This window comes from Colletotrichum aenigma, assembly GCF_013390185.1.
Source record: "Colletotrichum aenigma strain Cg56 chromosome Unknown KSG_Cg56_contig04, whole genome shotgun sequence".
Taxonomy (NCBI): domain Eukaryota; kingdom Fungi; phylum Ascomycota; class Sordariomycetes; order Glomerellales; family Glomerellaceae; genus Colletotrichum; species Colletotrichum aenigma.
Genome location: NW_023500910.1, coordinates 3,812,660 through 3,837,581, shown reverse-complemented (window position 1 = coordinate 3,837,581; position 24,922 = coordinate 3,812,660). Strand labels below are relative to the sequence as shown.

Here is a 24,922-nt window from a genome sequence, read left to right as displayed (position 1 = left end):
TATGCTCAGTGGCGCCTTTAATGGAGCCTTGTAACAGTGTGGTTGGCGAAAAGGTACGCGTCTGCTTCGCTCGGCAAACATCTGGAGCTTCGTTAGCTGTCCGCAATTCTAGACGGGCTCCTCTTCCGCCCAAGATTATTTAGGGAACCGATTCCGCCTCCAGCTTCTCGTTCTCGCCTAGTCTGTGCTATCTCCTATGAACGTCAACTACAGCCTGAATGAACAGGCTTTTATGGGAACCATTCTGCTGACGCTGAGCCGCAGTATGTCACGGGCTAGAGCCCGGATTGATATCTCCGGCTTTGCCGGAGCAGTTACCGAGATCCGGATCCGTTGGACCCACAATTCTGCCGCAGTACACCGCCTAACCCGGTTTGCTTCACAGCTGTTAGGTGCTGTCAGAACTAGGGATCCCCTCGCTTAGGTGAAACTAACCGGTTACAGTCATTACTCAGTCAACGACATATTCAGGCCAGGATTGCCTTACAAGGGATAAACGCCAATCGTTTATATAGATCTACTGCAGGACCAGCAGATTACACTAAGCAATACAACCAACTTTATCCCACATTCATTATGCTGCTATTGGCCATACTGATGATCTGTCAGGTGCCTACTCTTGTAAAGCCCGTTCTTCCTTCTTCGGCTTAGAATAGTCAATCGACGGCACCTCTACGTTGAACAAGCCTAGGGGCCAGCCCCTTACACAGTACAATCGTCGTCAAGTGAATAGGCTGCTAGGAACGAAGCCTATGCCTTACCCGCTAGAGTCCCTTAATATGATTAGAAGGAGTGTATGCTTCGCTAGAAGTTGTTACGAGCGGGTAAAGGAAACCAACTGTAGCGCAAAGCAAAAGCTTCGCTGATGACACCTCTGGTATCATTATCCCCTGTTCTGCACTATATAGCTACGTCGGCCAGGACCCCAACTGGTTGGGCTGTAACAGACCTGCTCTTTTGCCTGTAGTCCAACGTGACTATGTGAGGATGATTGAGCGTTTTGCATAAGTTATTGAAATAATTCTCGGAGATATGTAGGGAGAGCTCTACTTCTAAGTCGTAAAATACGAGAGGATGGTACTAAAATTAAGATCGTAAGAGCTGCATGATAGGCTTGACATTTGCCTTAAAGCAGGCTTAAAAGTGTTTCCATGACTGGTTGCTGTCTTCCGTACTCATGTTTGATTCCCTGGTATCTGAGTTTTGCCAGTGATTGCTCATATCTGCGCCTTTGTTAAGGAGAAGCTGCACAATCTCTTGATGGCCTCCAGAAGAGGCAGCCTGGGGAGCGTTGCCATACCTCCCGCCCTGAGCGTTGACGTCTGCGCCTTTGTTGAGGAGAAGCTGCACAATCTTTTGATGGCCTTCAAAAGAGGCAGCCTGGAGAGCGTTGCCATAGTAGCCGCCCTGAGCGTTGACGTCTGCGCCTTTGTTGAGGAGAAGCTGCACAATCTCTTGATAGCCTTTAGAAGAGGCAGCCTGGAGAGCGTTGCCATAGAAGCCGCCCTGAGCGTTGACGTCTGCGCCTTTATTAAGGAGAAGCTGCACAATCTCTTGATGGCCTCCAGAAGAGGCAGCCTGGAGAGTGTTGCCATACCTCCCGCCCTGAGCGTTGACGTCTGCGCCTTTGTTGAGGAGAAGCTGCACAATCTCTTGATAGCCTTTAGAAGAGGCAGCCTGGAGAGCGTTGCCAAACTCGCCGCCCTGAGCGTTGACGTCTGCGCCTTTGTTGAGGAGAAGCTGCACAATCTCTTGATAGCCTTTAGAAGAGGCAGCCTGGAGAGCGTTGCCAAACTCGCCGCCCTGAGCGTTGACGTCTGCGCCTTTGTTGAGGAGAAGCTGCACAATCTCTTGATGGCCTCCAGAAGAGGCAGCCTGGAGAGCGTTGCCATACCTCCCGCCCTGAGCGTTGACGTCTGCGCTTTTGTTAAGGAGAAGCTGCACAATCTCTTGATAGCCTTCAGAAGAGGCAGCCTGGAGAGCGTTGCCATACCTCCCGCCCTGAGCGTTGACGTCTGCGCCTTTGTTAAGGAGAAGCTGCACAATCTCTTGATAGCCTTCAGAAGAGGCAGCCTGGAGAGCGTTGCCATACCTCCTGCCCTGAGCGTTGACGTCTGCGCCTTTGTTGAGGAGAAGCTGCACAATCTCTTGATGGCCTTCAAAAGAGGCAGCCTGGAGAGCGTTGCCATAGTAGCCGCCCTGAGCGTTGACGTCTGCGCCTTTATTAAGGAGAAGCTGCACAATCTCTTGATAGCCTTTAGAAGAGGCAGCCTGGAGAGCGTTGCCAAACTCGCCGCCCTGAGCGTTGACGTCTGCGCCTTTGTTGAGGAGAAGCTGCACAATCTCTTGATAGCCTTTAGAAGAGGCAGCCTGGAGAGCGTTGCCAAACTCGCCGCCCTGAGTGTTGATCTCTGCGCCTTTGTTAAGGAGAAGCTGCACAATCTCTTGATAGCCTCCAGAAGAGGCAGCCTGGAGAGCGTTGCCATAGAAGCCGCCCTGAGCGTTGACGTCTGCGCCTTTGTTAAGGAGAAGCTGCACAATCTCTTGATAGCCTCCAGAAGAGGCAGCCTGGAGAGCGTTGCCAAACTCGCCGCCCTGAGCGTTGACGTCTGCGCCTTTGTTGAGGAGAAGCTGCACAATCTCTTGATGGCCTCCAGAAGAGGCAGCGTAGAGAGCGTTGCTATACCTCCCGCCCTGAGCGTTGACGTCTGCGCCTTTGTTAAGGAGAAGCTGCACAATCTCTTGATGGCCTCCAGAACAGGCAGCGTAGAGAGCGTTGCCATACCTCCTGCCCTGAGCGTTGACGTCTGCGCCTTTGTTAAGGAGAAGCTGCACAATCTCTTGATAGCCTTTAGAAGAGGCAGCCTGGAGAGCGTTGCCAAACTCGCCGCCCTGAGCGTTGACGTCTGCGCCTTTGTTGAGGAGAAGCTGCACAATCTCTTGATAGCCTTCAGAAGAGGCAGCCTGGAGAGCGTTGCCAAACTCGCCGCCCTGAGCGTTGACGTCTGCGCCTTTGTTAAGGAGAAGCTGCACAATCTCTTGATGGCCTCCAGAACAGGCAGCGTAGAGAGCGTTGCCATACCTCCTGCCCTGAGCGTTGACGTCTGCGCCTTTGTTAAGGAGAAGCTGCACAATCTCTTGATAGCCTTTAGAAGAGGCAGCCTGGAGAGCGTTGCCAAACTCGCCGCCCTGAGCGTTGACGTCTGCGCCTTTGTTGAGGAGAAGCTGCACAATCTCTTGATAGCCTTCAGAAGAGGCAGCCTGGAGAGCGTTGCCAAACTCGCCGCCCTGAGCGTTGACGTCTGCGCCTTTGTTAAGGAGAAGCTGCACAATCTCTTGATAGCCTTCAGAAGAGGCAGCCTGGAGAGCGTTGCCATACCTCCTGCCCTGAGCGTTGACGTCTGCGCCTTTGTTGAGGAGAAGCTGCACAATCTCTTGATGGCCTCCAGAAGAGGCAGCGTGGAGAGCGTTGCTATACCTCCCGCCCTGAGCGTTGACGTCTGCGCCTTTGTTAAGGAGAAGCTGCACAATCTCTTGATGGCCTTTAGAAGAGGCAGCGTAGAGAGCGTTGCCATACCTCCCGCCCTGAGCGTTGACGTCTGCGCCTTTGTTGAGGAGAAGCTGCACAATCTCTTGATAGCCTTTAGAAGAGGCAGCCTGGAGAGCGTTGCCAAACTCGCCGCCCTGAGCGTTGACGTCTGCGCCTTTGTTGAGGAGAAGCTGCACAATCTCTTGATGGCCTTTAGAAGAGGCAGCCTGGAGAGCGTTGCTATACCTCCCGCCCTGAGCGTTGACGTCTGCGCCTTCGTTGAGGAGGAATCTGGATACCCTTAAGAGTCCACAGAGACAAGTATAATACAGGCATCTTGCTTTGGGGAACCCAGGATCATCCCTCCAAGGCATGTCGGGCTGATAGAGGTAAGCCCATCGTTTGAAAGTAGTCTCTGCTTGGAAAAAGGTTGCTGTAGCGTTATAAGTTTCATTGGACGATTCTGCTAACCGGGCATGTTCCATTGCTATTTCCGCAGCATATCGTGCCAGAGGGAAGGTCGATCTCATGGCTCGGAAGCTACAATCAATGCCTTTCATATAGGTGAAGCAAGTCCTCGAGATTGCAATGCCGGCCATTTCAGTGTCGAACTCGCTTTGGTTCGCCAGGTACTCTTGTACCGAAAAGTGGGCAAGCCGGACTTCCCATATAGTTGCTTTGCCTCGCGTAACCTCAGCAATTGATATCAAACTGGGACAGTAACGCAGTATATCATCGTCACAGTAAAGCCTGCATCCCTTGTTGAACTCTGGAGGTTCTTTGTCTATCAGGGTAGCAATCACCTCCACGGCTTCAGAGATCGTCAAAGGTCGTTTGGCATGGACAAGAAATTGTAGAAGACGAAATGCGGCTCGTTCAAGGTTCGGCGGTATGGTATGGAGCATACGTCGGTATGTCTCGTTGAGGTCCCCAGGTAAATTATCTAAAGCTTGCTGGGTGTCATAAGCGTTGAGACATTTGGCAAGGCTGTCCAGCTGACACGCCGCCCATCGAAACCTGGACTAAAAGTTAGAGATTGGCAGTACCTTATAACATATCCTGCGCACTTACATTCCATCAGCTCCATCTCCAACCCGACTGCGAATTTGGTCTGCAACATCTTCAGGTATTTTCTTCCTCGTGAAGTCAAACCGCTGATGAAGCTCGTGATCGACATAGGAACGTATGTCAGCGTTCACAGCCTCCTTGCTGAGCATCTTGCAGTTGTCTTTGCCGAAAAGCCGAGGAATCTCGTGCTGAAACTCTGCTTCCGGCCGCCCAGTCACAATGAGCTGGGGTTTCTTTGTGTTCGAGCTACCGGAAAGTCGCCCAACCCAGGAAAGTAGCTCATCTTTGGTTGTGCATTCATCCAAAGCGTCTAGGACGATGGCGGTTCTGGGGGAGCTCCGTAACATCGACTCAACACAGGCCGAAAGAGCGCTGACGTCTGGTTGCCGGCGGCCATCGTCGCTAGACATGAACAGTCTATTGAGTATGTTTGTGGCCTCTATCCCCGTGTGATGCAGTTGAAAGGCCAATGAGCGTAACAAGTCCTCTAGTGTTTGCTTCCTTGTGTCGGTGAAATCGAAAAAGAACCTTAGGGTAAGGTATGCTCCTGTTTTGTCGAGATGATCAAGAACTGTTGTGCTCAGAACCGTCTTGCCACATCCCGCAAGACCATATAGCCATAAGTGCTGGCGTTTTCCAGCCTCCCACTCAAGAAATGCATCATTTCCCAATAGCCAGACTCCAGTGCCAGCGTGCCGGAGTTCTCTCGCTCTCGTCGCATTGGTTGACGGATCTGCAGCTGATAGCCAGCGACTAAGCTTCTCAACATGCTGATTGTGTCTGGAGGCTATCATAGCGGTCTTCGTTTGATTCGCGACGTCATGTATAGAGCTGAGATTTGTTTCGACTATATTGAATTAGATAGTGATAATAGAACTCAGGTTCCCATACTAACGTCGGCCCAACACCTCCCCTAGTGGCTTCTCGGCCTCGACCTTGTTCAGTGGTATCTGACGCAAGAGGTCCGTCGCATAAGCAGCCGCCGTCATGGCCGCGAACCCTTGCCATTTCTTGTTCTTGTGCGAGTCAGAGTAGTCGCAGATTCCGCGGATTACCAGACATGGGAAATGGTTCATCAGACCAGCAGCCTCCATCTCAAAGCAAAGGACACCATATTTTTCCGATAATTTATCCCTAATTCTAGCATCTTTCATCAGCTGGTTCGCGCTCGCAATCAGACCATAGTGAATTGCAGGGTTGTCGTCATATTGACCTCGTTTTGGCCGGTCGATCAAATGTGTCGGGTCGCCACCACATAAGCTGTCGCATCCGTCTGATGCGTCCTGATGGATGACTTCGGATCGGTGGAGCCTGTCGCTCTCAGTGGGAGGCCTTGAGTACTCCGCTTTCAGTCTAGGCCATCGTTCCAACGCCGTTTCTACAGCAGTATTCAGCTGATGTCCTTTTCTTTTGTACCGACTCTTGAGCGCGTTAACGGCCGTTCGCAATACTGTAGGTGGCTGGTCCAAAAAGTCGGTGTGTTGGAAGGAGATGTCCCGGTCCTGAACAGCCTTTCCGAAGTCGTACTGGAAGACGCCGCCTTTGCCCCCGTCCCGACTGCTAACAACGATGTCTCCAAGCCGGACGTCATGCTTCGGACTGGGCGCGCCGCCGCCGATACCGACCATGAGCCCGATGCGCACATTCGGAAAGGTGTGCAGCATGTCCCGCGCCACGGCTGCTGCGGCATTTGTGCCGTATTCTCCATCAGGCAAAACAGCGATCACGACATTATGACTGCCGATTCGACCCAGGGCATAGTTGTTGTTGTCTCTTTGAGCGACCGGGGGCTGGTCTTCGTGTTCTTCGTCGAGGAAGATCTGTGCTGCGTCGAATTCAGTGGGAATAGCGCATATCCAGCCGACTGTGTATTTTGTGGCGTCTGCCATGACTGAAGCTTAATCACTAGTAAAAAGCAAAGCTGTGATTGTTGATAAAATACGAGCGCGTCCGTTAGGTAAGATTAGAAGGCAAGCGAATGGGAAGAACGATGGCAAGAGCAAGGACAAGACAAGTCAGAAGGTGGGAGGTCAGGATTACCCGTCTTTTCACCTACTGCCCGCGTGAGATCAGGCTCTGGCTGTGTGACAAGGTTATGAGCGCCTCCATGCAGCAGGATGCAGCAGGCTGAGCCGTCTGTGAATTTGATTCGTTGTGTATGCTGGCTGCCTCTTAGACACAGGTCTTGGGCGTGAGGCATGTGGGCATCTGTGGTCGAATTAGGAGCCAATTACCACCGCAGATGGGCTCCAGGCCAGTCATACGATGAACAGCCCCTACGTCGGATGCTTTACATGATGCAGTGGAAATCGACCTTAAGAGGTTGTTGCCTGAAAAAAAAAAAAAAAAACCGCTACGAGACCAGCGCGACAACAATCCTTATGTCGGTTCCTAACGACCGGTCCGAAGATAAGATCACACAATGATTTTCAAGGGCGACAGTTTAGAGACAGTTGCGAGGATGGAGCCAGCATTTCCACGCTGGTGTCAGATAAGACTATCCGAATATGGATACGTCAGACACAAGGATTGCATATTCAGAGTATGCATATAACACCTATTTCTTCGAATATTCCGATGTCGGATTCCAGGAAGAACACACCGACTTTTCCTTCAACAATCAACAACAAGAACCAACACCAGCATCGTCATGATGATAGATTGATCAATACATACGCTCATTCAAGTGTCCTCTATCTTGACTGCCTCATACACAATCTTGTGGCAGCTGGCAAGCGACTGAAGCTCTACACCTACTCCCGCGGTAACTAACTAGCATTCACTTACTGTATCCGTTGCGATCTTACTCTGTGGTCCAATTTGCACAAAATTCCTGCACAGCCCTGTCCATCGTTGCGATGCAAGCCTCTCTGAGAATCTGCTGGTCGAAACGAGCGCCGTAATCCAAGAGCATGTTCATGATACTCACGTTGCCTCGCTCCAAAGCCCAAGATAGAGGCTTACGGTCATTTTCTCCCCTTACGTCTGGGTCGGCGCCGCTCTCCAGGAGCAGCTTGACGCAGTCTTGATAGCCGTACAAAACGGCGATGGACAGTGGCGTGTTCCCGTACTCATTACGAAGGTTGACATTCTCGGCATAGGTGCAGGCAGATGCCAGCGGCCCAGGAAGCCTCAGCGCTTCCTCGTCGTTGCGAAGGAGATACTTCAGAACCGCCAGCTGGCTCGTCTCTTCCAGAGGCTCAGGAAATCTGGGCGCGCCGGACAGGAGGTGGAGCGCTGTGTCGCCTAGAGCACCCTGCACGAGGGGATCCATCCCGCTGTGGAGCAGAAATTTCACCGTCTCCACCTTGTCAGGAAACTGGTCTGTAGTGGCACGTAGAAGGAAATGCAGAACATTGTCACTACCGCGGTCCATCCCCTTGTTGAGATCTGACCCGGGGGCTCGCAGCTGCTCAATTAGGAGAGATCCTGAGATGGGGATGCCGCTTTCCATGAGGCCGAGGGCCATGGTGGTGTCTCCATGCACGATGGCTCGCACAACACGCTCGAGAGCCTCCGGCTCTGGGTCGGGGCTACGGTCTCCAGGGTCACGATTGAGCGTCAGGCTAGAGCTGTACGCTGGCGGCGAAGAATCCGACGGCGATCCAGCCCATGTGTACGTCTCGTCAGAGAGCTCACTGCTCAGGCTGTCGGCTACGGACGAGGGCATCTTTCTCTGGCGAAATCACTTGATCCGCAACGGGGGAGGGGGGAGTGACGACAATGGTAATGGCAGTCTTGTTCTCCATTGGCCGCGAAGTGGAGGTTGATGATGGAGATTGGAGAGGTGTGGTGGGCAGGCAGTGAGAGACGGATAATATAGTGTTGTCGTCTGGCGTTGCGCCCCAAGCCTTGAGGGGATTCCGAAAACCTGACATCTGCTGTCTGGTTTGTGTACTCCGGCTTCGAGTTCCGCCATCCGATTACTCTCGTCACCGACGTTGGTGGCCTGCTGCCCAATTCCGCCTCCGACCGGGAGCACGCCAGATCGACGTTATCCCTTTAGGTGCGAGAGAGAAATGGCTCACACTTCAGTCCCACAAACCCACAAAGTGACATTAGTTACTAAGCGTAGCCTATTAATACGCCCCGTGTAAGTGGCTTTAGAAAGGCGGCCCCTGTAGGGTAGGGGACTCTAGCGGGCTACTCTTAAACCCGGGGGTCTAAGACGCTGGGAATAAGCTCGGGCCGCATGTACTTCCGCTTATCGACGCTTATCGATTGGCCCCAAATTTTTGAGTGGGGCACTGGCGCAGCCAGCAACTCACCAGCCAAGCTGTAGCCGTAGCGACGAACGACAGTTATGGCTTAGGACACTCATGGTTTACGACGCAGAAATCATGCACAAGTCTTTCACGTTATGAATAACAAAAGGAGATCTATTGGTGTTATACCTTCTGAAAATACAAAAGCAACCCGTTATTCGGAAAACACAAGAGTCGCTAAGGGTTCACTTCAAGTGCCACTCGCCACAGTCTACCATCCCTTGTCCGAGCGTATTCATTTAGCCCATCTGTTTCCCAGTCTACCTGGCCGGCCAGTGATGGTATACGGCCATCTGGAAAAGACGCTTTAAATGTGCCGAGATGCCAAACGCCTTGCATATTTGGTTGAAGCAAAACGCGTCCGCGAGATTTCAAGTTAGGTGGTTCCGTTGCGGTTTGAAGCGCAGTAGGACAGTTGCAGCTAACCACAGAGTCCACGACGGCCAGGTCATGATTATGAGAGACACCATCACGGCGGTATAGCAGATACATACATGCCGCTTTGCTCAGGTTGTAGATAGGCCTATGGTGACGATGGAGAAATCACGGCAGCCACGGGCGGCGGTACACATCTTTGTGCGCCTCGTTGAGAAGCCAGGAAGCGACGCAAACTTGCGTCTTGCCTGCCTGGCGCCTTGCTTATGTGCAGGGGTGGCCAGTGTGGCCTCTACGCGCTCGGGCACGAGGAAGATACCTGCGGAGGAAGCTAGCAGGCGATCCGTACCGAGCCCTGTTTAGAACGCCCGCCAACGCTAACAGCCCCGGAGTATTTTAGGAGGGTGTCGACCACGAAGCAGCATCCAGCATCGCATCGCCACGGGCAATGCAGTCAGTCGTATGAGCCCCCCGTGGGTCTAGATAGATTAAGTTGGGACTGGTTCTAGCGCCTGTCATAGCGTGCGAAGCAGGTTAGGGCCCTGAACGAGGCCGACATTGGCAGGGGCATCACACTTTGGCGTTGCAATAAAGCTGGGTAGAAGAAGGAAAAAGAAGGGTGAGACCACGACCCTTCAGCCTTATGGTACCTAACAAACTCAGGTTTGCCGCTCCGGTAGCCTCAGGACCATGTGAGCCACAATGCAGTCACTGTTGTGGCGCCCAGTAATGATGGCAGCACAGCTCAGCCGCCGGCTGCATTTTCATGTAGTGTGTCCTGCATCTGCACTATGCCTCATCGACAGCTTCTGTATGAGGCCTCGCACAGCGATAGACAGGGGCGGGACGCATCACGCAGCAACGATCAATAATCAATAAAAAAGCAATAGTACTGTATATGCTCATTTGTACACTTACGCTGTCAACTAGCAGAGGCAGGCATGCTTACACGCTCTGTTTAGCTTGATTTAGGCGACGAGACGCCCGCCTGGTCAGCTCTTTTAACAACACCAGAAAAACCTACAGCATAATATTCATTACTGCGATGTACAGCTCTCAGGATCTCACCGTCTAACTCCGCCGGCTATAATCTCCAAATCACCCCGCTCTTCAGCTCGGGGCAACGTCTTTTAACCATAAGCATGAGTTAGCGCCAACAGCCTAAGTGCTATTCTTACATAACTAGAGAGAACAAAGGTACCTGGAATGACACATTCTACTATCACTAACCTCTCGCACACCTATTGTCACAAGAGTGTGTATGAGGCAGTCAAAATAGAGGATAATTGAATGAGCGTATATATTGATCAATCCATGATGATGATGATGATGGTGATGTTGGTAGAAAGAAAAGTTCTTGTGTTCTTCCTGGAATCCGACATCGGAATATTCGGAGATATAGGTGTTATATGCATACTCTGGATATGCAATCCTTGTGCCTGACATATCCATATTCGGATAGTCTTATCTGACACCTATAGTATGCGATCCCGCACAATCGGATAGAAAGCGTTATGCAGAAGTTACAGCCTAGCAGAGTCGCTTGCATCTTGGTCAACTTCTCTGCCGCCGCTCGGTCAGATGATGCCGGCCTCGCAACGCCTTCCACCCAAAACAACAGATAACCGACCATAAACCAACTTCGCCCAATGACCGAGCTGGATCCCGACATCTACTCTGTGGTATGGATCGCCCCTCTCGAGATCGAGGCCCAGGCGGCCTTGCGCATGCTTGACCGACGACACCGCGGCCGATTTCCCCTATGTCGCGGCGACGACTACGTGTTCCACGCTGGCGACATGTGCGGGCATAGCATTGTCATCGCAACTCTGCCTGCCGGCCAGGAATACGGCACTGGCTCAGCCGCTGCGCTCGCCAGTCAGGTCAAGAAGTTCTTCCCCAGCCTGTGGTTTGGGCTGCTGGTCGGGGTCGCCGCCGGCCTTCCGAATCTCTCGCGGACCCCGCCGCGCGATATTCGTCTTGGCGACGTTCTGGTCGCTCTCCCCGACGGCGACAGCGCCGGGCTGGTGGCCTACGACTTGGGCAAGGAAACGGGGCCAGACGGCTTCCAGCTCCTTCGCTTCGGACACGTGCTAGCTACCACAGAGACCGTCGTCAGGTCTGCCATTGGCAGCATCAAGCTCAACGCGCCGAACGACGCCGACATCTTTCTCCCCTACTACCAGAACGTGAAGGACCAGGAACACGCCACGGGTACGTTTGCCGACCCCGGCCAGGACTATGACACGCTCTACGAGGCCGACGAGCATGGCGGGGAGAGGCGAGTAGAGCGGCGGCAGCGGCCAGATTCCCGGCGCACTCGAGTGTGGTACGGTCCAATAGGCTCCGGGGAGAAGCTGGTGAAGAACGCCCGGAAGAGGAACGAGCTGAGGGACATGTATAACGTCATTGGGCTCGAAATGGAGGCGGCCGGCACCATGAACCGCATTCCTGTTGGCGTTATTCGCGGCGTTTGTGATTACGGAGATGAGCACAAGAATAAGGAATGGCAGCCGTATGCCGCCGCGATGGCGGCTGCGTATGCAAAGGCTGTCCTGTCAGAGATTCTCCCGAGGACTATGCCATCTACAAGCCCACCTGTCCCAGCGCCAGGACAGGGAGGTCCTGTTTTTAATGGGCCGATTTCCGGGCATAATGTAATTGCGGGGATGTCCACCTCAGGGGGCACAGCGAACATAAGCTTTTCTTAACTACATCTACTCTTACGTTTTCTATAAAGAATATAGATAAAGTTATTATTCTGCCCTACTATAGTATGTAACACTAGTAGATCTCGCTGAATGCACCGTTGATTAGACCTATTGGAGAAGACACAGCTGCACAGCCAAATCCGGGCAATCAGGCAGCGCAACATCAATCAACCGAATGGGAGTCGGCGTATGATACAGCCTGCTTGTCAGATAAGGCTATCCGAATATGGATATGTCAGGCACAAGGATTGCATATCCAAGGTATGCATATAACACCTATATCTCCGAATATTCCGATGTCGGATTCCAGCGAGAACACACCGACTTTTCCTTCTTTTATCATCATCATTATCATCATGGATTGATCAATATACACGCTCATTCAATAATCCTCTATGTTGACTGCCTCATACACACTCTTGTGACACTGCTGCAGGTAAGCCTTGTGTGGGTCTCGGAGGCCTCAGCATTATGCGACTGTTTTCCCCGCAACCTGTGTGCGAATAGTCACCAGAAACAACATTTCCTACTCATCACCATCTATCAGAACGATCCGCAACCGACGTACACCAGTGTCATGGCTGAATCCATCTTCAACGGAGAGATCCACGGACGAAACGTTGTAGCCGCCCCGCACGCGGCGCACTGTGGGACGAACAACTTCTATTTCGCTGATAATGGTCAATCGAAACCCCGCCAGCCGTTCTCGACCGTCCCCTTTCGACTGGACCCTGACTTCGTCGAACGGCCTGCCATCACCGCCTGGCTGCGCGGTAAATGTGCTCAACCAGCAAGTCGGGCCGCCCTCGTAGGGCTGGGCGGCATCGGGTACGTGCTCCTCTGTGCGTCTATGTCATGTCATCTCCTCTAATAACCGCAGGAAATCACAGCTGGCCATTCACTACGCGCACGAAATACGGCAACGCTCGCCAAACACATACGTATTTTGGGTGCATGCGAGCACCAATGCGCGATTCGAGGAGGCATATCGTGATATCGCGGAGAGGCTGCAGCTTCCTGGCCGCTCTGATCCCAATGTCGATGTGATGCAGCTGGTGTACCGCTGGCTGAGCACCGAGGAGAACGGACCATGGCTGATAGTTGTCGATAATGCCGATGACATAAGTATCTTCTATTCGACACCCGACCGCGGTCAAAGTACGCCCATCAACCCCACAGCACAACGGCCGCCCATCTCCTTCCTACCACAAAGCAGCAACGGGATGATTCTCGTTACATCGCGGAGCAAGGAAGTGGCTGCACGACTGGTGGGCAGTCAGTGGAGTATCTCATCAATTCAGGCAATGGACGAATCTGAGGCACTGCAGCTGCTCCAACACAAACTGCGGGAGCATTATAATGGAGACGTTGCGCCTTACTTGGTTCAAGCGCTCGAGTATATGCCTCTGGCCATCACACAGGCAGCAGCGTATATTCTCCGAGAAGCGCCTCTTGTGTCTCTGTCTACATACTTAACTGAGTTTCAGAGGAGCGAGAAGAAGAAGGCTGGTCTCCTCAATAGAGATATGGGTGATGATCGACGCGACCTAAGCGCCTCTAACTCGATTATTACGACATGGCGGATCACGTTTGACAAGATTCGTCAGGAGAGGCAATCGGCGGCCGACTTGTTGGTATTTATGAGCTTCTTTAATCCACAGGGAATTCCAGACTGGGTAATCAGGAGTTACCAGCGCGGAAGGGAAAATAAGGAGGCCAATTTTAAGGATAAGTTCCGAAGTGGTCAGGACACTAACAGTAATAGTGGTAACGATGATAGCGAGGATGATGAGTTTGACGATGATCTCAGCATGCTCCGCAAGTTCTCCCTGGTGACAGTAACTGCACACAAGGGCGTGTTGGAGATACACGCACTCGTACAGTTCTGCACGAGAAACTCGCTTTCATCGTCTGACACACGGATATGGAGGCGGAAGTTCCTGCAGGTCATGTCAAGAGAGTTCCCGAGTGGGAATTACGAAAACTGGGCCAAGTGTCGAGAGCTAGACCCGCATGTCGAGCTGCTGATCAAGAAGAAGCCTAAAAACGAGGAAGACGCTAAGGATTGGGCTCACTTGCTCACAAGTGTAGGATGGTATAAATGGAGTATTGGTCTGTATGAAGTGGCAAACAGAGCGCTACAAGAGGCGGTTGAAGTAAGGCAGAAGGTTCTCGGCGTCCAGGGTACGGACACGCTTTTGAGTATCGCCATTCTTGCTAGCGTGCTACAATACCAGGGAAAGTACGAAGAGGCAGAGCAGATGAATCGACAGGCACTAGACGGCTATGAGAAGGCTCTAGGCAAAGAGCATCCCGACACCCTCACAAGCGTCAGCAATCTTGCTTTAGTGCTACGATACCAGGGAAAGTACGAAGAGGCAGAGCAGATGAATCGATAGGCACTAGACGGCTATGAGAAGGTTCTAGGCAAAGAGCATCCCAACACCCTCACAAGCGTTTATTGCCTAGTTTACCTCGTCCAGAAGCAAGGGCGTCTTGAAGAGGCAAATGAACTGGATGATCGGGCTTACGTCGGGTATGTAGAAGTAAGAACCCCACCCAAGTGATGGATCACTCCCCACCTCGGATCACCACTTTTGCATGCTTTTGACCCCCTAACGCCATGATTATATTTTTACGTTCTATGGAATTTCTCCATGGCTTCGCAAGGATGATGCATGATGATATGCCTCCCTCATCATCAGAAGATTCGCTATCGATTGATACTATTTTTGACTTGGTGGGACATTTTTGCACTTCCCATTTCTTCTTCTGAATGTCTTCGATTGCCACGAAGCGTGCATTTGGCTTCGGCTTGACCTTGCCACGTTTGATAGGCTTGTATTTCTCTAGCTGGGCCTCCAGAGATTGGATGACTTGCTGGTCATCTGCTGCAGCCATATTATTGAGGTCTAGGGTCTTCCCCAGCTTCTTGAAGAAGAGGATCCGCACCGTGGGGTCGACGGGACGATCTCCCCATGCCGTCGACCTCAACCTGTCACCGAAAAGCCATCGCATCTGGTGCAAATTAGCTGATTTCTTCAGTGTTTTGATTGTGATGCCTTCTGGGGTCTGTTTATCGTTCGTAGGTCTTGAATGCCATGCCGGGACGCGCGGAACGTCGGTTGGGGCGGGGGTATAGATGAACTGGCTCATGAGAGGCTTCGGGACGTTGACAGGCCACATCCCCGTTGCCTTCCATCCTGATTTGATGGCATGTGGTTGCAGGGCATGCCGACGCGCATGCGAATAGCATCGCAAGAAGTTCTGCTTGCTGATCGGCGCAGAGTTGAGGAGGTAGTTCCGTTCTGTGAGATAGGTCCTATAGGACCACTTAAGAGGCGCAAACACCAACACATCGAGGGGCTGCGTGATGTGAGATGAATGGGCAGGTAGGCAGGCTAAGTATATGTCATTAATGTGACATTACCACATGAAGTCGTCGCTGACGTGGCTTCAATGGCCGTCTATGATGAGTAGACGCTTGGAACGCAGTCTCTTCGCCGCTGCTGCCGTCTCCGGTATGAATATGTTCTCCAGCCAGTCGACGCCGATGCTGTTGGACGTCCGACCATTCACAGTCGATACGAAGTGCCATGGGTCGAATTCTGAGAGATCCTCGGGGAACCATTGATGCTGAATCGTCTTGCCCTTGAAGATGACCAGGGGCGAGAGATGGCTGCCGTCAGCGCCGATACATTCGACTATGGACGTCCAGGTGTGGTCATTAGAGCTCTGGACGAACACAGAAGTTGACGACGATGGCTATGGTATTCGCAACGCCGCAGGGGATGTAGATGCAGGGATGCCCCCGCCGCCGCCGTTTCGACGCCGCGCCCCCCGCTCAAGTCAACAGGGACCCTCGTCGTCGTCGTCGAGGGTCGCCTGGCCACGCGAGGCCTTGCGGCTGTTCCTGATCTTGGTTCAGGAGCAGGTCAACGAGGGTGTATTTCCTAATAATCGAGGCTCGAACCTCAATCGAGCGATGGGTAATATACTGCCGCAGATGCAGGCAGAGTTTCCAGAGCCGCCGGGATACACTTCAAGACTCTCGCCAACAAGTACAAGTCATTGTCGTGTGATTGGCGCAAGGTCAAGTGCCTCCTCCGCTCGGACGTAGGCTACGACAACGACTCTGGTATGATATATACGTCAGAAGATTGCTGGCAGGACTTGATCGCCAAGAACCCTTACCTGCGGGCCATCAGAGAGAAGGGCTTCCCGTTTATCGACGAGATGAGAGTCTTGTGGCCGGATGAGGTGTCGACGGGCCAGTATATCGTCGAGGCAAGCGGTGCCAACGCCATCGAGATCACCTCTAACGACGAGGATGAGGCGGATGAAGTTGGGGTGGCCATCGGCGAGCCCTCTAGACGCCAGAAGAGGAAGCGGTCGAATCGCACCGACCCCAACGAAAATCCTATCGCGAGTGACACCGCACCCGACGTAGCCTCATCGGCAGAGCCAGTACGCCGCTGCTTGACGAGGCAGGGCGAGGAGAGGAGTCACCAGTTCGACAAATTCGGTGGGCGTATCGAGCGGGGGATTAGTCGACTCGGAGAGGCCATCTCCTCCCCTCGTGAGGTAGGCTCGGGAGACGTCGACGCGGCAAGCCGTGATTCTCAGGCGTTTACTAGTAGTAAAAAATACATGGTTTTTTTCTGATATTATCGGCCTTTTTTGCCAACTCAACTACGTCAAAAAAGTGTCGGAATAACACGTCGACGTCGAAATCTAGCTGTGGCAAGTGGTGTGGCGGTCCGTGGCTGACGGCCATAACCCGGCCTCACTGGCAATGGTGCATATGCTGCAATGGACGGCGCTTAATGCGATCGCTGAAAGTGGTGGCAGGACCCGAAGGCGATTGGGTGCAGATGCAGGCTATTACCCCTCCGCAGTAGTACGGGCCATTTCGCCTTGGAAAACCATCCAAAGAGCTTCTTACTGGGGTCTTGGGGGGACCGTCGAGAACAGCCTGCCAACTGGCAAAGAGTGGCTGACGAGGATGCGAAGCAGCAAGGCAGATCTTCTCTTGGGGTGTCGGAGAAGCAGTGCAATTGGTGCCCTCCTTCGGTGAGCGAGTCTTCACCATCCAAAATTTACTCAAGAGCTGGGATAGGTGAATTTTGCCTAGAAGTCTCACCGGCATATGCATTGTTACCTGAATATATAGCATCTAATTACTTATCAGCCACTGTTCAGCTTAACTGGCTTAACTATAATGCATGTCTCGACGACAGCTTGCATTAGCGCAGTTTGTGCGATGATGACTGGCTTCTGTGTAGAGTGACCTGTGGGCTGACAGCACCATAGCCGCCCTGTTTGGAGAGACTTGCCAGTGGGCGGTCTCCAGAAGACCCACTCAACTCTTTTGTGGAGCGCCGCCGAGCGTTAGCAGTGGTTGCACACCCTTCCCCACCCACATCGAGGATCCGTTGTTAGCTGGTGTTGTCAAGGCTCTGCAGTGAACACGACGGCCGCCATCTCAGCAGGTGGACTACAGAGCCTGCAGCAGCAATTCATTCTCAAGTCATCTCGTACTGCAGCTCCCCAGCGAGGACCTTATAATGAGATGCTAAGGTCTGTGAAATGGTAATGGAAAAATGGTAGCTGTAAACTAGTTTGAGCAGGGCTGCCAGGCTTGTTTCCTCCCTGAAGAGGGGGCGTGTCAAACGGCGTGTGGTCTCTGCCTTGGCGACGCCACTAGCTGCTGTTCTCCGCGACGCGCATAACCGCTATCACACGTCAGCATTGGCGATAAAACGCCTTACCAAAGCCTGCTGCTCTGAGATCAAGGGTAAGGCTGTGCCCTAGTGCCCACATAGAGGACGTCCTGAAAACATCTTTTGAGACCAGTATCGCCATTCATCAAGCCTCAGCTACCATCAAAGTGCTCCCCTTCCACGAGAGCATAATGGCATCCTTGAAGCGACTTCCGAACCCTCAGATGTACACCATCGGGTGGATCACCGCTCTTGACAAGGAGCTCACCGCAGCGCAGGCTGTGCTTGATGAAGAGCACCAAAAGCCGGAAAACTTCAGAAAACACCCAAAAGACACAAACAACTATATCTGGGGCCGGATCGGAGACCACAACATCGTCATCGCCTCGCTAGCTGCTGGAAAGTACGGCACCGTGTCCGCAGCCACGACCGCATGGAGCATGATCAGCTCTCTTCCACACCTTCGGTTCGGCCTCATGGTCGGTATTGGCGCCGGCATTCCCAGGCTAGCCGACAACATCGACATCCGCCTCGGCGACGTTGTCGTCAGCCAGCCGACTGGGGCAAGCCCGGGAGTCGTGCAGTACGATGTAGGGAAGTTGGAAAGCGACGGCCATTTCAAGCGTGTCGGTTCTCTTGCTCCTCCGCCTGAGGTCCTTCTCAAAGGATTGGCAACACTCAAGGCCAAACGAAGACTCGGAGGACCTCGAGTACGCGGCATCCTAGATGATATGCTCCAACGCCATCCCCTGTTGGCAGAAGCAGAACCAGATGACGCTGCGTTTGTTCACCAAGGGGCGCAAAACGACCGGCTATTCGAAGCATCCTCAGTACATGTTCAAAACCCGGACCGGCAAAGCGCAGTGTCTTCGGCGGGAACAGTTCCGCGTGATGTCAATAAGCTTTATTTTCAGTTGGCGCTGGCCTGGGTTTGGTCATTCTTCTGGCTGGTCTTCGCCTCTGTGAGAACCCCGGCCACATCCAACATTACGAGGACAATCCCACCATCAGATGCAACCCTTCAAGAGCTCGGCCAGACGAGAGCCTGTGAGCATTGCGATCCTGGGAAGGAAATAGGCCGACGACAACGACGATCCACCGATCCCGTAGTTCACTATGGCCTCATTGCTTCCGGCAACTCGGTCGTAAAGGACGGTGTTTCTCGGGACGACATAGTACGACGACTTGGAGACAAGTGCATTTGCTTTGAGATGGAGGCAGCTGGTCTGATGGATAATTTCCCCTGCCTTGTGATCAGAGGAATCTGCGACTATGCAGACACCCACAAGAACGATCGCTGGCAGAACTATTCCGCAGCAACAGCCGCCGCTTTCGCAAAGGAACTACTGGAAGTGATCGACGGCGATGATGTAGAAGGATCCTTAAGAGCCGATGAAATCATGCAGTGTTAGTATTTCATAATCACATTGAAAGCTTCATTACTTATATTCCTTACAGTACGTGAGGATGTTTTCCAAATCCGATTAGCCACAAAAGAAATGCAACAGGACCTACATTTCCAGGAAATCATGAATTGGCTGTCCCCGCCGGATCCATCAACAAATGACAACAAGGCCTTGCAACAACGCCATGAAGGCACAGGTCAATGGTTCCTTGATAGCCAAGAATACTCAAAATGGAAAACAACGCAAAAGTCCTCTCTGTGGCTTTACGGTATCCCCGGCTGTGGGAAGACAATCATGAGTTCCATCGTCGTCAAGGACCTCCGTAACACTGAGCCTTATGCTGAAAGCTTTCTCTACTTCTATTTCGACTTCACCGACACTAGCAAGCAGTCGCTTGAAAAGGCAATTCGGTCACTGATCGCTCAGCTGTACTGCAACAGCCAGAATGTTCAAGCGCCTCTGGACTCACTGTACTCCTCTTGCAAAAGTCCATCACGACAGCCGAGTATCGACATACTGAGCACAACCTTTGAGGCCATGGTTCAACAGATCGGCGAAGTATGGATCGTCCTGGATGCACTCGACGAATGCCAGACGAGGACAGGCCCAAGGAACGAAGGATTACTACATTGGATTGAACGCGTTTTACACTCACCACAGTTAAACATCCACCTTCTTATCACAAGTCGCCCTGAACACGATATTAAATCAGCATTAGAAAGATTTGTGGACGATCAAATCATTCTCCAGAGCGACCTTGTCACGGAAGATATACGTGCGTATGTTCACGGAACAGTGAGAAACTATGAAGGGTTTAAAAGATGGCGATCAAATGAAGAAGTTCAATACGAGATCGAAAGCCATCTGATGGAGAAAGCTAACGGAATGTGAGATAAGACCAACACCCTTAACTCCTATTGCTAAGTTAGATAGGTTTCGCTGGGTTTCATGCCAACTCGAAGCTCTCGAAAAATGTCCCAGTCAGCAAAGCCTTAGCCGAACACTGCACTCGCTGCCAAGAACGCTAGACGAAACGTATGAGAGGGTCCTAAATGGGATTCCAGATCAATACATACTGGAGGCGATGCGACTTTTGCAGTTTCTTGCCTTTTCCGAACGGCCACTACGGGTTGAAGAAGCTGTCGACGTAATTGCTGTAGACACCGAAAAAACGCCCCGGTTTGACGCCAAAAACAGAATGCCACAACCGGACGAAATCTCCATCTACTGCTCAAGTCTAGTAGCTGTTGTTACTCAAGGTGAAAGCGGAGATAATGGAGTGAAGGAGCTTCAGCTCGCGCATTTCTCGGTGAAGGAATACCTCATATCCAACCGACTACAGCAGGATATCTCCAGGACCTTCACGGCGGCACAGGCTAGAGCCTCTATTACAGAGGTCTGCCTTGCATACCTTTTGGAGCTGGACCACAGCTTTTCGTCAGAATGGGTCAGAATATTATACCCACTTGCACAATATGCTGCACGATACTGGATGAGCCATGCTATTCAAGCCGAGAAGGGCAGGGTCCATGAGCTTATTAGAGAGTTTTGTTTAGATGAGGACTCTCCACAAATGTCCTACCGGCTCTATAAGCCAGACAAACCATGGGAAAAAGGACATGAAGGTTCTCAGAGAGATAAGACTGAAGTACTATACTATATAGCGTGTGGAGGGATTATGTCTGCAGTAGAAGACCTATTAAAGAGCGGAGCAGATGTTAACGCTCAGGGTGGCTGGTACGGCAACGCTCTCCAAGCCGCTTCAGCAGAAGGCCACCAAGAGACCGCCCAGATGCTCCTCAGCAACGGAGCAGATGTCAACGCTCAGGGTGGCTTCTATGGCAACGCTCTCCAAGCTGCTTCAGCAGAAGGCCACCAAGAGATCATCCAGATGCTCCTCAGCAACGGAGCAGATATTAACGCTCAGGGTGGCCACTATGGCAACGCTCTCCAAGCCGCTTCAGCAGAAGGCCACCAAGAGATCATCCAGATGCTCCTGAACAACGGAGCAGATATCAACGCTCAGGGTGGTAAGTATGGCAACGCTCTCCAAGCTGCTTCAGCAGAAGGCCACCAAGAGACCGCCCAGATACTCCTGAACAACGGAGCAGATATTAACGCTCAGGCTGGTGAGTATGGCAACGCTCTCCAAGCCGCTTCAGCAAAAGGCCACCAAGAGACCGCCCAGATACTCCTGAACAACGGAGCAGATGTCAACGCTCAGGCTGGCCTCTATGGCAACGCTCTCCAAGCCGCTTCAGCAGAAGGCCACCAAGAGACCGCCCAGATGCTCCTCAGCAACGGAGCAGATGTCAACGCTCAGGGTGGCCTCTATAGCAACGCTCTCCAAGCCGCTTCAGCAGAAGGCCACCAAGAGATCATCCAGATGCTCCTCAGCAACGGAGCAGATATTAACGCTCAGGGTGGCCACTATGGCAACGCTCTCCAAGCCGCTTCAGCAGAAGGCGACCAAGAGACCGCCCAGATACTCCTGAACAACGGAGCAGATATTAACGCTCAGGCTGGTGAGTATGGCAACGCTCTCCAAGCCGCTTCAGCAAAAGGCCACCAAGAGACCGCCCAGATGCTCCTCAGCAACGGAGCAGATGTCAACGCTCAGGCTGGCCTCTATGGCAACGCTCTCCAAGCCGCTTCAGCAGAAGGCCACCAAGAGACCGCCCAGATGCTCCTCAGCAACGGAGCAGATGTCAACGCTCAGGGTGGTGAGTATGGCAACGCTCTCCAAGCTGCTTCAGCAGAAGGCCACCAAGAGACCGCCCAGATGCTCCTCAGCAACGGAGCAGATGTCAACGCTCAGGGTGGTAAGTATGGCAACGCTCTCCAAGCTGCTTCATGGGGAGGCGACCAAAAGATCGTCCAGATGCTCCTGAACAACGGAGCAGATATCAACGCTCAGGGTGGTGAGTATGGCAACGCTCTCCAAGCTGCTTCAGCAAGAGGCGACCAAGAGACCACCCAGATGCTCCTGAACAACAGAGCAAATGTTAACGCTCAGGGTGGCTTCTATGGCAACGCTCTCCAAGCCGCTTCAGCAAGAGGCGACCAAGAGACCACCCAGATGCTCCTGAACAACAGAGCAAATGTTAACGCTCAGGGTGGCTTCTATGGCAACGCTCTCCAAGCCGCTTCAGCAAGAGGCGACCAAGAGACCACCCAGATGCTCCTGAACAACAGAGCAAATATTAACGCTCAGGGTGGTGAGTATGGCAACGCTCTCCAAGCTGCTTCATGGGGAGGCGACCAAAAGATCGTCCAGATGCTCCTGAACAACGGAGCAGATATCAACGCTCAGGGTGGTGAGTATGGCAACGCTCTCCAAGCTGCTTCATGGGGAGGCGACCAAAAGATCGTCCAGATGCTCCTCAGCAACGGAGCAGATGTCAACGCTCAGGGTGGTAAGTATGGCAACGCTCTCCAAGCTGCTTCATGGGGAGGCGACCAAAAGATCGTCCAGATGCTCCTGAACAACGGAGCAGATATCAACGCTCAGGGTGGTGAGTATGGCAACGCTCTCCAAGCTGCTTCAGCAAGAGGCGACCAAGAGACCACCCAGATGCTCCTGAACAACAGAGCAAATGTTAACGCTCAGGGTGGCTTCTATGGCAACGCTCTCCAAGCCGCTTCAGCAAGAGGCGACCAAGAGACCACCCGGATGCTCCTCAGGAACGGAGCAGATGTCAACGCTCAGGGTGGCCACTATGGCAACGCTCTCCAAGCTGCTTCATGGGGAGGCGACCAAAAGATCGTCCAGATGCTCCTGAACAACGGAGCAGATATCAACGCTCAGGGTGGTGAGTATGGCAACGCTCTCCAAGCTGCTTCAGCAAGAGGCGACCAAAAGATCGTCCAGATGCTCCTGAACAACAGAGCAAATGTTAACGCTCAGGGTGGCTTCTATGGCAACGCTCTCCAAGCTGCTTCAGCAAGAGGCGACCAAGAGACCACCCAGATGCTCCTGAACAACAGAGCAAATATTAACGCTCAGGGTGGTGAGTATGGCAACGCTCTCCAAGCTGCTTCAGCAGAAGGCCACCAAGAGATCGTCCAGATGCTCCTGAACAACGGAGCAGATATCAACGCTCAGGGTGGTAAGTACGGCAACGCTCTCCAAGCCGCTTCAGCAGAAGGCCACCAAGAGACCGCCCAGATGCTCCTCAGCAACGGAGCAGATATCAACGCTCAGGGTGGCCACTATGGCAACGCTCTCCAAGCCGCTTCAGAGGGAGGCCACCAAGAGATCGTCCAGATGCTTTTCAACAACAGAGCAGAAGTCGACTCAAAAGATACCTCCGGCTGAACATCACTATCTTGGGCAGCTGAGTATGGTCATGAGGCCGTGGTCAAGATACTCCTCAACACAGCCAAGGTCGATATCAACTCGAAAGATATCTCCGGCTAAACACCACTATTGTGGGTAGCTTCATTTGGTAATAAGGCTATTATCAAAATGCTCATTGATATAGGGAGGGCAGATATTAACTCTAGCGATATTACTGGCTGGACCGCACTATCCTGGGCTTCTATCAAAGGGCATGTGGGGTGGTGTTGTTACTCGCCAACGCCAATGATGCTGATATTAATATTAGAGACCACGATGGGTTTAGCCCATTTATGCGGGCTGTGTGGAGATCTAAGAAGGAGGTTGTGGATATTCTCCTTCAGATGAGGCGTCTTTCCCATTATGATTATATGGATGGGTTATGTTTTCAGGCGTTCTGGTTCATGTTGCTGCATGAGTTGGACCAGTTTATGGTTGATATTACCTATGACTTAGGGTACGATTTCTTTGGTCTAAGGGGACTTTTCTATGACTCATATGTATTATAAGATGCTGGTTTATTTTTTCTTTGACTGTTGTCGTGTGAATGTCTCACCTTCCTCTATATTTGGGTATGCGATCCTGTTGATTTCCTCATGAATGTCTGATTCCTATTCATACCCTCTAGAGGCCCTACGTCACCAGCAGGAGAAGACTGCCGACCTTTCCTTCCATTCCGCAAAACTATCTTCATTCCCCAGCCAAACCAGCTGATCCCTCCTTTACAGGCGACGACTGACCGCCCCCGACCGCTAGGGGAGCATCCAAAGGAACAGCTTCCTCAGCAATCTTCAACCGCCTCTCGGGGAAGATGTCTACAACTACTCCCGCAAATCACAAGCTCTCAGCTGATCAAACCCCGCTCGAAGAGACAAGACTCTGTTCTGTCCGCCCTATACTGGTCAAGCCTGGCATCCTTCCCCATAGTGATCCCGGCCACAGCACCCTCGAAACCTTCATTAATCTCCTCAACACCACCGCTACTGAGAAGGAGCAACGTCTGAAGGTCTCTCCTTCCAGGGCAGTTTGTAACACCTTTGTGTTCAGCAACCCGCCAAATGCCAGCTCCTAAATTTATAACAGTTCACTGGCCTGGCCGACCTCGCCCGCCTATACAACGCTGTTTTCCGCAGCAACAAACAGCCCAACTTCACCAAGGCCGCCAACCTCTAGATCTACATCTGGTTTCCCTTGCATGAGCCCTGCGCTTCCAAGTTCCAAGAAGCCCAGCTTTCACCATCCAGTTGATATCCGGAAGTTGTCCCTCTACGGCTGGTGTGGATGCCTCCCCCGCACCAACCCAAAGGTAAATATTGATTAACGTCTTTCTACACGTCATGTGTGATACCCGCCCGGTATCTATACCATTATCTATACCGCACCTTGATCCTGACGACGGACCGCATGTTTGAGGACTATCCGCGCTAGTCAAAGTACTCTGCCACGCCCATCAAGCCCATGCCTAACAGCCACGCGGCGGCATCTCATGGGCCCCCTCCCACCCGG

At 52.4% G+C, this 24,922-nt stretch overlaps 5 protein-coding genes across 5 annotated transcripts; 3 read left to right on the top strand and 2 right to left on the bottom strand.

Annotated features, from left to right (window-relative positions):
- Positions 1–1,137: 1,137 nt before the first annotated feature.
- Positions 1,138–5,007, bottom strand: CGCA056_v006884 (Serine/threonine-protein phosphatase 6 regulatory ankyrin repeat subunit B; the record flags this gene model as incomplete). The annotated part of the gene is made up of 2 exons (XM_037322133.1): positions 1,138–4,546; positions 4,601–5,007. 2 exons carry the CDS (start codon positions 5,005–5,007, stop codon positions 1,138–1,140), a joined length of 3,816 nt encoding a protein of 1,271 aa, XP_037179671.1.
- A 480-nt stretch (positions 5,008–5,487) lies between these two features.
- Positions 5,488–6,486, bottom strand: CGCA056_v006883 (uncharacterized protein; the record flags this gene model as incomplete). The annotated part of the gene is made up of 1 exon (XM_037322132.1): positions 5,488–6,486. One exon carries the CDS (start codon positions 6,484–6,486, stop codon positions 5,488–5,490), a length of 999 nt encoding a protein of 332 aa, XP_037179139.1.
- Positions 6,487–10,886: 4,400 nt separating this feature from the next.
- Positions 10,887–14,347, top strand: KLC-2 (Kinesin light chain; the record flags this gene model as incomplete). Its single annotated transcript, XM_037322131.1, has 3 exons — positions 10,887–11,894; positions 12,496–12,776; positions 12,829–14,347. The coding sequence occupies 3 exons, from the start codon at positions 10,887–10,889 to the stop codon at positions 14,345–14,347; spliced, it is 2,808 nt and encodes a 935-aa protein (XP_037179140.1).
- Positions 14,348–17,862: 3,515 nt separating this feature from the next.
- CGCA056_v006881 (uncharacterized protein) lies at positions 17,863–19,958 on the top strand (the record flags this gene model as incomplete). Its single annotated transcript, XM_037322130.1, has 3 exons — positions 17,863–19,078; positions 19,130–19,856; positions 19,955–19,958. The coding sequence occupies 3 exons, from the start codon at positions 17,863–17,865 to the stop codon at positions 19,956–19,958; spliced, it is 1,947 nt and encodes a 648-aa protein (XP_037179137.1).
- Positions 19,959–20,755: 797 nt separating this feature from the next.
- Positions 20,756–23,395, top strand: ANK3-3 (Ankyrin-3; the record flags this gene model as incomplete). The annotated part of the gene is made up of 1 exon (XM_037322129.1): positions 20,756–23,395. One exon carries the CDS (start codon positions 20,756–20,758, stop codon positions 23,393–23,395), a length of 2,640 nt encoding a protein of 879 aa, XP_037179138.1.
- Positions 23,396–24,922: the final 1,527 nt, after the last annotated feature.